Below are 15,751 nucleotides of genomic sequence, written 5' to 3' on the forward strand. Positions count from 1 at the left end.
CCCATCACAAAGTCCCTGAATAAGATGAATAAATTAGAAAGATGGAGTGGAGATAAGAACGGACTGAGGCGAACAAGCCATAAGGATGAAATACAGGATGTGTTTGGGGAGACTTCTCTCCAACACCATCTTTCAGAATTCGACATTTTTTCAAGTGTTCTCAGTGGAACTTTTCTCGATTACCCCTGAAAGAAGTCCTCTTTCCTTTAAAACTACTTGTAGAATATAATAAAATTAAAAATATATATCAAATTAAAGTATCAGATTATTTTTTCAAAATAAAAACATAAATGTTCTGTTTAGTAATATTGGTGTTGAGTTTATGGGCATGTTCAATTTGTGAAAACTCAGTAAACTACATAAGTCTGTGTACTTTTCTGTAAATATATTAAACATCTACAATGCTTTTACAAATTACTGTCACATGTGAAGAAAAGTACATTTAGAAGTAATAAGTAAGTCTGTAGATCTTCTAATTGTTCTTATATTACAATAAATTAGTTTAAACCAAGTCCATTTAGAACATATTTTAAAATCATTAACTCAAGGAAAAGGAGCATCCTAAGAAGTTCCCAAGATGTTCCTAAGAATATTTTCCAAAGCTTAGAAAAAATTATCCACATTTTAATAGGAGATTTGATGGCTTAAAATGACAATTCATTTTGATAATGGTTTATAACTTTAATAAATTTCTAAAAGATAACTAAGTACATACCACTAATTTTGTGAAGGGAACTAATATTCAAATCAAAAACATCATGCATAAAATTCCAATTGCAATCTAAGACCATTTAAAGACATTTTAATATTTTATTTTGACACAAAACACTCTTTTTGAAATATTTCATTTTTACATATAAAGGGTAAATATATTTCACGATTACAACAAATAAGAATATATTCTTTAAAGATGCTGTAATGTAAACATCTAGGATAAAAAAACTAAGTAAACTATTACCCACTCCCTTCTCCTAGAACACACACAGTATCAAGTGTTAAGATGAAAGGTAATACTTTTGCTATTTAGATCTCATTATTTGAAATGGAAGACCTATTTGTTTCCTGCCTTCTAGAAAGCTATTTATTTATTGTTACAAGGAATACAATATTAACCAGAATATTCTCCGGTTAACTGCATTCACGGGCTTAATTCCAAGTATTCTGTGTGTGTGTATATATTTGGAACAAATATATACATTATATATAAAATAGTGTGTGTTTGTATGCATGTGGTGTAGTCTATGAATCAGACATAAATGACAGATCCACATATCCAAATTTGTATCATCATTATTTATCTCACAGGCACATACAATTCAATAGGTTTAGAACTGAACTCATCTTCCTCTTTCTTTCTTCCTCTATCTTAAGAAGTGGCATTATCATCTATTCAGTCAACTGATCCAGGATTCTGGCAATTGTCTGAACTTCCTAATATTTCTTATAAATCACATCTCATAGGCACCTAATCCCACCAGGTCTACTTTTATAAATTCACAAATGTGATTCCCTCCTGCCATCCCCACTGTCACTAACTCTGCTTTATTCCAGGCTTTCATTATTCCTATTCTAGATTGCAGTGACAACCTCTAACTTGGCTGCCTGCCAACAGTCACTGCTGTTCCTGTTCAATTCATTCCCCAGGCTGTGGCAAAACTTTTTTTTTTTTTTTTTTTTTTGCAAATATCAATTTGGGAGTTTTGAAATGCCTTTTTGACAGCAGAATCAGATTATATTATCCTCTACTGAAAATCTCCAGTGTCCATGGAATAAAAACGTAAACTCTTTAGGAAGCATGTACGCCTCTCCCTAAATCTCCAAATTCTCTTGACAATGCCACTTTTCATATTTTATGCTCTAGTCATATCCCAGTTTCAGTAATTCCATAGTTTCCTGTGTGTGTGTATTTACATCTGTGTGTTGAGAGAAAGTGAAAGTAACAGAGAAAGAGAGATGGAAAGATAGAAAGAGAAGAGAAATGGACAATCACAGACACCAAAATGTCACTGTAGTTTTATCTGGCTCATGAGATTTCTGGTGGCTTTTACTTTCTTTATTGTGTTCCCTCCTGTTTTTCAAAATTTCTACAAAGACTGTGTTAGTTTTACAAGCTGAAAGAAAGGAAAGTATATATACATATATATGTATATATATAAACTTACACAGCTCAACGACCATTTCTAAACTACTTTATTTTTTTAATCATAAAGTTCAACTCACATATTTTAGAGCCCTCCTTTAAGATCATATAAAAATTAACTTTTATGTGTTTGGAAATTACTGTACTTGGCTACTTGTAGAATTTCAAGTTTCTTATTTTACAATCAAACATAATTCATCAGTGAATAAATATTGACTTTGAAACAAAATATGTGGGTTAATCATAGCTTATTATCAATTATTTGTACATCTTTAGAGGAGTCATAAGATATATTTTTATTAATTACCACATAATTCAATAGCAGCCAAATACAATTTATTTATGCTTTTATTAAAGAGTTTCATTAATATATTTTATCCAATACAATGTAATTAGAATTTAAAATTCATGTTTTGATGTTTAGTATATCTTAAATAAGTGCTCTGCAACATAACAGAAAAATATACACAATAGAGGTACAAATCAATTGTAATGGGAATTTAGTCAATATAGATTACATGTAGTTCTTTCCTTTCTTTTGTTTCTTTGTTTGTTTGTTTGTTTCTTTCTTTCTTTCTTTCTTTCTCTCCTTTCCTTCCTTCCTTCCTCCCTCTCTCAATCCCACCCTCCCTGCCTCCCTTCCTTCTTTCCTTGCCTTCTTTTACATTTCAACAGGTCTTTGTTAGAGTGGTAGAATATCTAAATGGAAGGAATGTCTGGAGCAAAACATTTCATTTGAAGTTAAAAACCATAATACAAAGTACAGAATTATCACTAATTCATTTTGAATAAAATTTGAGGGAAAAAATTAAAAGTAGGGGATAAGCTAGTAATTTGTGAAAAATCAAATTATAGAGGACTTGGAATTTCAAACTAATAAGGTTTTACACTATTCTATAGAACAATATAAACCATATCAATACTTTCAATTATTGAATGACAAAATTAACATTGTATTATGGGAAAATGAAACCCATAAATTATGTATAAAATAGATGGCAGATTTATGGATGTGACTGATAATTATTCTATAATTATTCTGTGATAATAACAAGTACTAGCATTTATCAAATTCATAAGTATGCCATATGCAGTATGCTAAAATATATATAATATATACTGCCTGAGACACATACATTATAGTATATATATTATATGACATATATTATATAATAATATATATTATTTAAAAATCCCTAAGAATTCATGTTTTCTCATTGGTTTTCAGATAGAACACTGAATTAGATGGATTATCTACAAATTTACACAGCAAATTTGCAACTTCTCTGGAACTCAAATACAAAAATCTGAATAGAAATATAGTGAGGAACGTGGGTATAATAATAGCCCAAACAATGTAAACCCTGGGCTACAAAAATCACCTTAGGAATGGATGAGAATTAATAGATGATAAAAGTGATAAAACTTGGTTATTGGTGGCTTTAAAGCAAGAAAATGAGGGGAGGATTTGATGCCTGAAGCTTGAAGGAGAGGGAATTAAATCTGGAGAATATTTCTGTGAGAAGAAAGATGGCATGACTAATTTTCAGTTTAAAATGCCAAAAGAATATCCAGGTAGAAGATTTTTACAATATGATACCTGAATTTAAAGACGTGGAAGATGATAGGATTGAAAGGAAAGGAATGACAGGTTACTATTACAGACTTTGATTTAGGAAGTATAAATATTGGGATGCTAATTAAAGCTACTGTAGTCTATGAGAAGGAGCATATAACAAAACAGGTATGGATCAAAGACAAATTACTGAGGAACATCTGAATTTGAAGAATGAGAGAGAGAAAAATAGAGGAACCTGAAAGGCAAGTCATTATACAACGGGTTAAAGGCTAAGTGGCAGTAGTGGAACAGATATAGCAGAACACTTTTAAGAATTCTTTAAATCATGAAAAAAAAGAAATAATATAGTAACTTTAGAGATAAAAATGTATGAGGGAGGTTTTTTTTCCTTTTATTTTTTTCAGTATAAGATAGGGATGGGGGGGCTTCCCTGGTGGCACAGTGGTTGAGAGTCCGCCTGCCAATGCAGGTGATGCAGGTTCGTGCCCCAGTCTGGGAGGATCCCACATGCCGCGGAGCAGCTAGGCCCGTGAGCCATGGCCGCTGAGCCTGTGTGTCTGGAGCCTGTGCTCCGCAACGGGACCGGCCACAACAGTGAAAGGCCCACATACCACAAAAAAAAAAAAAAAAAAAAAAAAAAAAAAAAAAAAAGATAGTGATGTGGACATATTCTTATGGTTACAAAAATAATAAATTGGTAATGAGAATATTAAAAATGCAAAGAGAGAAATAATAGAGAATTGGGAGAGCAAGATCCCAGAAGAGAAGTGGGTGAGATTAAGAGCAGAGTCAATGTGTCTTGATTTAAACAAATGCTCAATTTCATTTTCTGAAACAAAAAGAGTATAGCTAAAAATATATCAGTACAAAGGAGGAATGCAGAGACACTCCTGTTGAATGTCATCACCAACTTAGACACAATTTTTGGAAATAAGAAGAGAAGATGGAGCTGGACTGTCATCAGGGCTTATGTAGGGTAGAAAAGATTGTAAGAGGCATTATAAGAAATATAGAAAGTAGTCTTCAGAGGTGAGTTCAGCAATATGATACAGTAGAGTCTCATAATTTCTCTCCCAAGTCATTTTAGGTATTCAACACATATGGATCGTGGTTATAATAGTGATAGGACTCTATTTGAGGAAAGTACTTTTTAACTAACACTAAGTGTATATTTGTTGTATAAATAATTCTTGCTCAAATAGATTTAATTTTCCATTTACCATAATATCTTTATCATCCAAGAAGTTGACATAGGATAATATTTTGTCAATATTTTCATATATATTTTCAATTTACTGATCTTTCAGCAAATAATTATTGAATGCATTTCTTTGCATCCAATACTTTATTAAGTATCGGGAATGAAAAAGCAGGATGTCTGACATCTCACAATGATTATAAATATCAGTTTTATACTTCACCTCAAAAAAACTCAATCTGTGCTAGATTTTACTTAAAAATTCCAAGCAAAGACCAATATTTAAAAAGGTAATTGAACTCATTTATTGATCACTTACTTGACATATTTTCAGCTAATTGTTCCCATCCATTCCCTCATTTAATTTTCAGGCTAAACTTAGTAGGTAGTACTATTATTTTACACAATTTATAGATGAGGAAACCAACATAAAGTTGTTAATTGCTCAAGGCTAAAAATGATAGAGCCAGCTTGAACCAAGGTCTTTGTGAGTCCAAAAGCGATATTTAATACTTAAGAAAATAAAAGGTAAAGAAAGCTAAGGAGAGAAAAAAAATGCCTCAGAAGAAAGATAATATCTGAGCTCAACCACATATCTAAAACTAAAGCCAAGTGAACAAACAAAATGCCCTCAGATACACAAACTCACACTGCCTGAAAAACAAAGCATTTATATGTATATGAAAGACAAAGTTGAGCATCTGGAAGTTCAACAACTTATCATGACCTTATAAAAAGTGCTACATTTGGGCTTCACTGGTGGCACAGCGGTTGGGCGTCTGCCTGCCGATGCAGGGGACATGGGTTCGTGCCCCGGTCCGGAAGAATACCACGTGCCGTGGAGCGGCTGGGCCCGTGAGCCATGGCCGCTGAACCTGCGTGTCCGGAGCCTGTTCTCTGCGGCGGGAGAGGCCACAGCGGTGAGAAGCCCACATATCGCAAAAAAAAAAAAAAAAAAAAAAAAAAAAAATATATATATATATATAGGTGCTACATTTAACTTTAGATATAAAAGCAAAAAGTATTAAACATATATGCTAACCAAGATCATGACTACCATTTCTTTTCTTGAAATTGTAATCATTGAAGATCACTCCCTGCTGTTCAGCTTCTAGTGTTGCTCATCTGAACATAAAAGGGATTGACAATGCATGCAAAAGTAACCATATCCATGTTTAAGATCCTCTGAAAAATTGCCTTTACCTTCTTTTTATCTGGTATCCTAAGCTCCATGAAACTTCAAAACAAGAACCCACATGTTAATCTGCTTCTAGCTATATCTGCCTCCATTACCACAACTTTCACCTAACATATTTGTTTACACTATGAAACATAAATCCAAATACTCTTTTGACAAACTTGTTCTTTTTCATGTGGTCATGGTAAAGTATAGTACTTAACAGTTTTAAAGTTCTATTCAGGTTTTTTTTTTCTTAATCTTCACAAGTACTTGTAAAGCAATTAGGATGGTATAATTAAAGTTGCATTGTATTGATAAGGAACTGAGACTTTGAGTGTGTGAGTAACTTCCTCTAAGCCATCCAATTTTTGAAAATTGAGAGCTGCAATTAATAATAAACTGTTTTGGATCAGCATTCTTACTTCCAGTATTGTTCTCCAAATAGAATTTCCAATCAGTTTCCTGTCCCTGTCCCTAGAACAAAGATCCACTGGATAAGGATGTTGGACTGTTCCTTTATGTATTTCAAATATGACAATAATGTCTGCATGTTAAATTGTGTGTGTGTGTGTGTGTGTGTGTGTGTTGAACTGTCCTATCTACTGGTAATTTTGTTTCAGCAAATCTAGAGTGGTGCTAGGAATCAGGTTTTAATAAATGGTGCACAGTAGTCTGAAGGCAAGCATACTTGAATAAGTTATCTGTATGCATGCTAGACTCAAAAATAATACTTCTGTGCTGGGATGAAGTGGAGTAGATAGAGATAAAAACAATAGAGGAAATACTGGAGAGATGGAGAAAACTTTGTTAAAGAATTTTAAGGAAAAAACCCTAATTACTAGAAAGCACTCTCATAGGGCACCGTTCAATCATAAATGGTAATTGTCTTTCTTGTATTCTTGTTGTCCATTGTTTTTGTGCACTTGTCATTCAGATAAGTGCTGCACAAACTATTCCTTCTCTTTATTCTTGCCACCTCTTTGAAGACAATGGGGGTTAAAGGAATGTGGCTGAGGAAAGATGAGAGACTAGCTAAAGAACAACAACAGCTGAAGCAGCTATTGCCCCAAGATCTAAAAGAACTTGGCTCCTGGTAAGAAAAGACTGCCAGTAATGATTAACACCTTAAACAAAAGTGAATTTTCTTAATCCTAGAACAGGAGGATTATAACTGAGTTACACATAAGATTCCAAACAAGTGAATAAAAGTCTGCATCAAAGTACAATTTTATTTTTTTGTTCAACTATTCCACTAGAAATATTGAGGGACTGTGAGTTGAAAATATGTTGTCTTACAGAAATTAGGCTGATAAGCTGGTTACGGTTTTGCAGTGTTTTCGTCACAGAGGAATTAAGCTTCCTTCCAAAAATACAAAGTGTATATCTAAGCAGCTGGTACAAACCGGCAGGTGGGTGTCAACATGTACCTCTTTTTACGTTGCAATGCTGTACTTAATTGCAAAGGAGAACCACGGAGCAGTCATTCTCACCATGTGCAGGTTTGCAAATTGTACAAGAGGGTTCAGGACTGATACAGAGAGCAGGATTTTGGGTTCCTCAAATCACCCTTCTGTTTCACTTTCTCTTAGAGATTTCTAGTTTCACCACTGTGTTGAGGGGTATCTTCAGGAATAACCCCAGAATTCAAAATATTCCAAAGATTAAAATGAGACACAAAGGACACCTGAGTAATATAGGGCTTAGCAATCAAGTAACGACTTAAGAGAAACAAGTTGAACTTTGAGCTCAGAAAAAAACCAGAAAAGACATTAAAAAATCATTTGAAGAAAATCTTTAAGGAAAAAAGATCAATCAACTAACCTAGAAACACTATAGTTCTCAATTTTATATTTTAAAATAAACCATCACATTAGAAACTTAGATAGTTCTGTTTTTTTCCTTTTTTATAAACAATGTTTGAAATAGATCACTAATTGCCATAGGCAGCATAAAAAAAAAAAGTCCTGTTCTTTTGTTTTCACAGGGATAGAATAACTCCATTAGAAGTAATGGAAGCAAATCAAATGGGTGGATTAGAATTGTAGTGTTTGCAGAAGTTGAAGAAGACAGAACTATATACATGTGTATAGAAAATGACCATTAGAACAAAAGGTAAATTATAAATTTAAACTTCCAAGATAATGCAAAAATACACTGAATGAATATAATTTAGGATAAGGCCAGTGAAAATTAGAGGAAACTCTAACATATACCATACCTTTAAAAGAAATGCAGACTTTTTATTCAGCCACATAAAATGACTCAAAGTAGGCACATTAAGGCCTTGTCTTGTGGAGGTCCTGCATTTTAAACAAACTGATGAAGTGATAAGAATTGTTTATACTTGCCATCTACAGAGGTTAAAGGCAGAGAGACTTGGGTTTGAAGTCTATCTCTATCTATTTTTTAGGCTAGTATTTCATATGGACACTGGATTCTGAATGGGTACATTTATCATAATCTTCCACATCAGGAAAAAAAATGTTTAAAGATCTTTCCAGAAATACACTGGTATATATTTTATAACTCTGTGTATAAATTCAAGATCTAAATAAATTGGATTTGATACATGTTATATTAGCTAGAATAATCCAGGTGAAAAGTAAGAGAATCAGTTGACAAAATTAGTGCAAAATATAAAGAAGTCATTATCTCATAAAACTGGAAACAGGGTAGCCTTCAGGAAAGGTTGGTATAAAAATTGGTTGTTTCAAAGATCTCATCAAAAGTCAGTCTTTCAGATTTGTAGGTAAGAGTCAGACAGGCATTAAAAGGGCTACTTTAGGACTTGGTGTCAAATTCAGGAAATATGTGTCCACAGAAAGAATTAGACTTTTTCTTAAACTACTTTTTGGGGAAGCAAGGACTTACCCAGGGGCCAACAATGAAGGACTGCAATGCATGACTGTAATGCATAAAAATGCATTTTATGTAATGCATAAAAATGCATAAAAATGATGGGGTTTTTGTTTTGTTTTTCTTGTGTGGGTGTGTCTGTGTGTATGTGTATGTGTGTCTGTGTGTGAGAGAGAGACAGAGAGATTTATTTTTGCTGAATGAAAAAGCATTTCTACAGCTTTTCTAACAGTTGAAATGCTGCTTCATGAAGTAGAGAGGTAGTTGTACATCCCTTGCCACTGACACTGTTAAAGTTACCAATTACAGATACTGTAGCAGATTTAAGAACTTGATTTAAGAACTTGAGGAATGTATAGCAATCTTCTTAGATTACTTTGGGATATTTTTTTCTTTCTGTCATAATCTATTATTTACCAAGCAAATATTCATTGACTACCCATTATACACCAACCATTATGGAGACATTTATATTTAGGTGTAAACTCAAGTAGGCATTGAAGATAAGGACTGAACAGGTCAATTCCTGTCTGCACTGTTTAGAAGTTGACAAGAATGTAAAATCAAGTAGAATAAATAAAACGGTGCATTTACATTTTATTTCTAGAACAAAACACAATTTCCAAAGAAAGCTTTTTACATAAGACTACAGAAAACTCAAAATTATATTTTATGAAACCTGTACTATGTCACTTTGATAAACATACTTTTCAAAGAGATGTTCATATTTACTAGTGTATATACATATGAATTAAATTTAGTACTATATATAATGATCTAACTTTTAGAGTCTAAATTAAACCCACAATAATGAAAGGGATATTGGAGAGAGGAGTATGAACAAAGAGGCTGATTGAAAATAATAGTTGCATTGGAGACAAGAACTAGGAGGATACATTCTCTTTCCTTTAGTCATAAAGCCTTAATTCCAGTTTCTTGAAAAAAGAAATGCCTTTACATATCTTTACACAGAATATAGATACCATCTATTAGAAATTATAAATTAATTGTAACAAGGGAAATCTTAATATAATGATCAAGATATACTATCCAGAAGAATTTCTCCTTTAAGACAGAAGGTCTTGATTGAAACCTAATTTCAAAATGCATGGTAAACATGGGCATGCCTAGTTGATATGGAAGAAAAATAATTGAATTAAGTGCTCATAGCATTATTCCTGCACACCATTAGCATTCCATTTTAAAATTAGACTATACTTCATGCTATTCCCCCAACCAACACTCCACCATCCAATAAAAACTTGCTGGATATACACTGTCATGTCTTTCCTTAGTGATCCATTTTCCTGGAATGTCCTTCTGGCTATTTTCTATCTTTTGAATTCCTATTGATTAAAGGCCCAGTTCATATTATGCATTCTGTAAAGATTTCTCTTGTAACCCAAATAAAAATCACTGCTCCCTCCAACATGTTCATTATTGTTACTATGCCATGTATCATTTTATGAAAGAGTTAGCTGTTAATTGTCCATTTTCCCTTCTACTTTCTGAGCTCCTTGAGACAAAATCCAGGAGCAAGATTGTATTTGCTTTTTCATTCTTTGTATCTCACAGACTACTTGGAAAAGAGTAGATGTCCAATAAATGCATATTCAATTAATGAGGCATGAATAATTATGCAAACCGTCAAAGGCATTACATAAACTTTGGTTGAGCAGGGACACCGCAGAGAAAGTTTTTAATATATTGTATGCACATGTATGGCAATAAAAACAAAACAGAAGAGAAAATCATGAAACTAATGCACAAAGGTGGTAGCTAGTGTTTTTATATCCAATGTATTTTTATAATTATTTGGTCACAGTGCATGACATAATAGATGTATTAATGAAGGTAAGGAATGAATATAATGGTCATATTCATTCTCTTAATAATTATTTCTTGTTTCTACATCATTATACTTACTATGAAAAAAAAAATGCCTGAAAGGTACAGTGGATCATTTAGAATGTAGAATTTCCTCCAGGGATGCCAAGAGTGTTGGCTTGGACAGGGTATGATCTCTCACTCTGTGATACAGAAACTTAACCCACTTTCAGGTGTTAGAGTATGTGAACTCTGATCCTGTGGTCCAGTCCTCGTCTCACCCCTGACCAGCCTATGGAAGATGTGTGGCAGTCTCTATCTCCTCAGTCTCTCCTCAAGCCCTGACTCTGAAAAGAATACAAACTCCCATGACCTGCTCTACACCCAACCATAAAAGACTCTGTTCTCAGAAAATCTGTGAGACAATATTTAATTCTAACTTCCCATGTACTTTTCAAATTATATCTTGTAGCTATAAACTACAAACAATAAACCCAAACAGCAAAAGCATTGTTAATGAGTTTAATGACATATTATTGTCTATTACTTTAAGTGGATTGTGTAAAATTCACTTTGCATTTGAAGAATTAAAGGCTGTTAATTATCTGTATTAATCTACACAGGAACTAAAGTTAGAGCAAGTAGCTTTTTTTCTTCCTTTTTTTTTAAATTGGATATACACCCAACAGAATTCTGATCTCATGGTTTGGATATCTGATTTTCCAAAACATATAGGGAAATGAAAATTCACCTTTCACCACTGGAGAGAAATAATTGGTTAGACTTTTCCCACCTTCATAGAATCAGAGGAGATATTATTCCCCATAGAATTGGAAGATGAAATTCAAGCTGGCTGTTAAGAATTGTCCCTTCCAAGTAGAAAGATGAAAACTAGAAAGAAGAAAATGAGATCCTATCTCTTCACTTTAATGTAAGTAGGTCGATTGCTAATCTCTTAATTTAAAAAATTAATCATAAATGTCTTTGAAAACCATAGAAAAATGCCTTTACAAAAGGGTATTTGAGACCATGAATCTGAAATTAAAGACTATAAGCTAAAGTTTTCACTCATGGAAAGCGTCTGGAGGACTTGCGGTGGTTTCATCTTTATTCCTGACTCTCATGAATTATAAGTGTTTGTCCTAACAATTTGTTTTGCGATTTCACTGTTTTAGTTCAAGATCTGATAGTTATTTAGCATTAAGCTAATTATCTGTTATCTTAAACTTAAGATCCTTGTTCTTATCATAGTGATTATCTTATAAAATCATATTGATTTTCTGAGACAGTTAATAAATGTGAACTTCAGAAGTTTTGTTTCCCTATTATTTAACCTGCCTGAAATTTTAAAAATTAAAGCACATAAATAGATATTAAATTAATTATAATGTGACTACACAACAACACAAAGATAATCCAGATAAAATATTCTGAACATTAGACTAGATGTCAAATAACCCAATATTTATTCTGAACTTACTATCTGATTATCTATGGCCCCTAAGCTAGTTACTTACACACCCATACACATATACATATCATATATATATTTACTTTTTAAAAATAGCAAAAAATAACTATGAATGTATACCCATATGCTTCTGTGTATATGTAGTATTGTTTTACATTTGATCAATCATTACATAATAAAAAGTGGCCACTTTTTCCAAAGCTGGTTTATTCTATAGATATTCTGTAAATGATTCACAGCAGATTTATTTGAAGTACATAATCATCATAAGAGAAGTAAGTTCATAGTTATCATTTTGATTTAGAATGTAATGATTTGAATACACATGGATCAGAAAATACTTTGTGCTGGTCAAGGAGGGTCAAGAATGACTAGCTTGTTTACGTTAACCAACTGGCTGTGGGTGAGTCTCACTAACTAAGACTTGGATGAAAAACAGTAAGCCAGAATTGTCTCCTTCTGATATAAGAAGCTGATAGTGGATGGGTTACCAAGGAATTCCTATTCTGAGGGACAGCTGTGGGCATAGGACCCCACAGCTCAGTGGCACATCCATCCACTGTGTGTGATGAAATCTGCAGTTTTTCAAGGTAGGAGATTTGGAAGGGAGTCAACAGTATCATTATATTTCAAGGCTGGGAGTGAGGATTACTGAACTCTCATCTGTAGTAAACCATAGCTACCTCAAGAAGGGAATTCCACATACATGAAAATCCTCTGATCTTGAATCAAAAATGAGAAGAAAGGAGAAGAAAAAGCAGTTTATGCCAGGTTCCTCTTTTTCTACCTTAACCACTATATAGGCTTCTTTATTATTCTTATTTTTACTTTCTTTTTTCTTTTCTTAAAGGCTCAGTGCTAAATTTGAATGGTACATGTGTTGTCTTCCTCTAATTCCTCTAATTCCGAATTATGCTATACCCCTACATCCACAACCCATCCACACCAGCCTTTTGCACTGCTGTCTGTTTTCACCCCCCACTTATAATTAAGGTATTGACTCAAATATAATTTTCTTACAGAGACCTTCTTTGATCATATACCCAGTATTGTGTACTCTAACAGTCACTTCCTATCCACCACTCCATTTTACTTCACATATGATAGCACTTAGCACTATCTGGTTATTGACTAGCCTCCTCCATTAGCATGTATATTGATACCAGAGACCTTGCAGTCTTGATCCTCTTGTAGAAATTCATCTGACCCACAGAATAAACTTTTTAAAATATCTGTTGAATAGATTTTTAAGTCTTTTCCAAAAATTTTCAGTCTGTAATAGGATAAAAGTTTAAAAATTACTTTGTAATATGTATAAAAATTTTAATTTCACATTAGAAACCTACCAATTTATAATAATAATTTGTTCTGTTATTTTTCATTCTTGTGATTGATTAAGATTAAATTTCCATAGAGAAGTCTCTCTTTCAAGGTTTAAAATATTTGATTAAAATATTAGTTCTGAGTTTAATCTTTTTCTTTTATCAAATAAAAACTGATCCCATATTTAATTTCTTTAAAATTAGATCCAACAAAAATAAATGGTTGTAACTTTCAGCTAAGATAACAAATTTAGAAGAGACACCTTTTCAGAAATCACAACAGGAATATGAAAAGATGAAAATATCTATATCATTACTGAAACTGAGAAAAGAACATCATCCACATCTCAGGTATTATAAAGCTGTCATGTGAAATATACAGATAGGATAGAAGTAAATCAGGCACAGTTATCTGTGTAAAGACACATTCCTCAACTGAGGAAGCACTGCAATGTCTCAGAATAAATATAAACTTTCCTGAAAATGAACCCTGCTAACACTACATGATTGAGGTGGAGCTAGGGATTTTAAAAAGAATGAGCCATGGGACATACTTAGAGTACATCATTTAAAATGTCCTTCTTTATTTTGAATTACCAGCATTAAAAGGAACTGGTAATGGAAGCCTGAAATTATGTGGTTATATGAAAACCAGCAAGGGAATAAGGCTTCCCGTGAGCACAACAGAGTTTCTCCCTTATGAAGGAGATTGTGTCACCAATGAGAAGTCTAGGAACAATCCCACCTAGCACCTGAAGTAGAGATCTGGAGAAGGAGTGGCAGAGGTGATAGTAAGGCTATTTAATAAGAAATTTCCAAAACTCCTCTTAGGAACACATCTACGTGGATAAACAGCTATTTTTTTCCAAGATAAAATGTATAAACAAGAAATAAACAATCATATAAACAATTTTGAAAAAAGATTATAATCGAAAAATAAATATTATTACAAATATCTAAATATTATATACATTATTTTATTATTTATGTGTAAATACTATTTTATATGTTATAGAAAATACATATATATTAAAGAAGCACATTTTAAACATAATTTGCTCCCATTTGAAAAAAAATGCATAAAATTTATAAACAAGGAAACATTTAACATAAGAAAACAAGTTCTCAGAGTGAGTTGAAGATGAATGCCAGAGGTCTTGGATCTCAGCTAAAGGACAGTATTCTAGTTACTGAAATTTCAGCAAGTGGACCTTTTGAAAGTCATGATCTTCTTCGAAAAGGTTTTTCTTATGTGAAAAATGAACTTTTGCCCAGTCATCCTCTTAAATTATCAGAAAAAAATTCCCAGTTCAACCAAGATAAAATGAACTTTTGCACACTGAGAAACATCCAGGGTCTATTTGCTCCATTAAAACTACAAATGGAATTCAAGGCAGTGCAGCAGGTTCAGCATCTTCCATTTCTTCCAAGCTCAAACATTTCACTGGATATTTTGAGGGGTAATGATGAGACTACTGGATTTGAAGATATTCTTAATGACCCATCACAAAGTGAACTAATGGGAGAACCACACTTGATGGTTGAATATAAGCTCGGTTTACTGTAATGCAGTGTGCTGTTCATGGAAATAAAGGGGCTGCATCTTGTTTGTAGCCATTTTTTACTATAATTTGACATGCACAACATTAAAAGTACTGACACATGAGAAAACATAAATAAATAATAAAATAAAATAAGAAAACAAAGATAAAAGGTGAGCTGACTGAGAGTCAAAAAAGAGTGAAAAGAGAAATGGATGAGCTAATGAAATAAAATAAGAGAACTAAAAATAATAAATGGAAAATTATAATATAGATCAGCTTCAAGTCCAAAAAATCACCACAAAATAGAAAACTGAATTACATTAGATTGGAACAAAGTTCTTCCAGAATATAGAAAAAAAAAAAGACAAATGATGAGGAATAAGACAGAGATATTGAGCTTAATGGATGATAATTATGATTCTGCAGAAGAGACTGAAGCAAATGAGAAATGAGTAGACACAAGCAAAGAATAGTTTAAAGAGGTAGGAAAAGACCTGAGTCTTTAGATGAATATGTAAGGACTGCTGATCTCTAGGTAAACATGAAGAAGTGATTCCAGTTCTAAGAATCTCCCTCTTTGAAACTTGAAATGAAGATGATCAGAAGAAGCTGATGTTTTTAGCAGAGTTCTCAA

At 32.8% G+C, this 15,751-nt stretch overlaps 1 protein-coding gene across 1 annotated transcript; it reads left to right on the forward strand.

The window, feature by feature from the left end:
- Positions 1 to 14,700: 14,700 nt before the first annotated feature.
- On the forward strand, positions 14,701 to 15,487 carry LOC308621227 (proteasome maturation protein-like). The gene has a single exon (XM_081241516.1). It carries the CDS (start codon positions 14,715 to 14,717, stop codon positions 15,138 to 15,140), a length of 426 nt encoding a protein of 141 aa, XP_081097642.1. The 5' UTR covers positions 14,701 to 14,714; the 3' UTR covers positions 15,141 to 15,487.
- Positions 15,488 to 15,751: the final 264 nt, after the last annotated feature.

Source organism: Mesoplodon bidens, assembly GCF_964165515.1.
Source record: "Mesoplodon bidens genome assembly, chromosome: 1".
Classification (NCBI taxonomy): Eukaryota; Metazoa; Chordata; class Mammalia; order Artiodactyla; family Ziphiidae; genus Mesoplodon; species Mesoplodon bidens.

Coding starts and splice junctions, on each gene's coding strand:
- LOC308621227 (XM_081241516.1), top strand. CDS start 14,715: ATGAATGCCAGAGGTCTTGGATCTCAGCTAAAGGACAGTATTCTAGTT.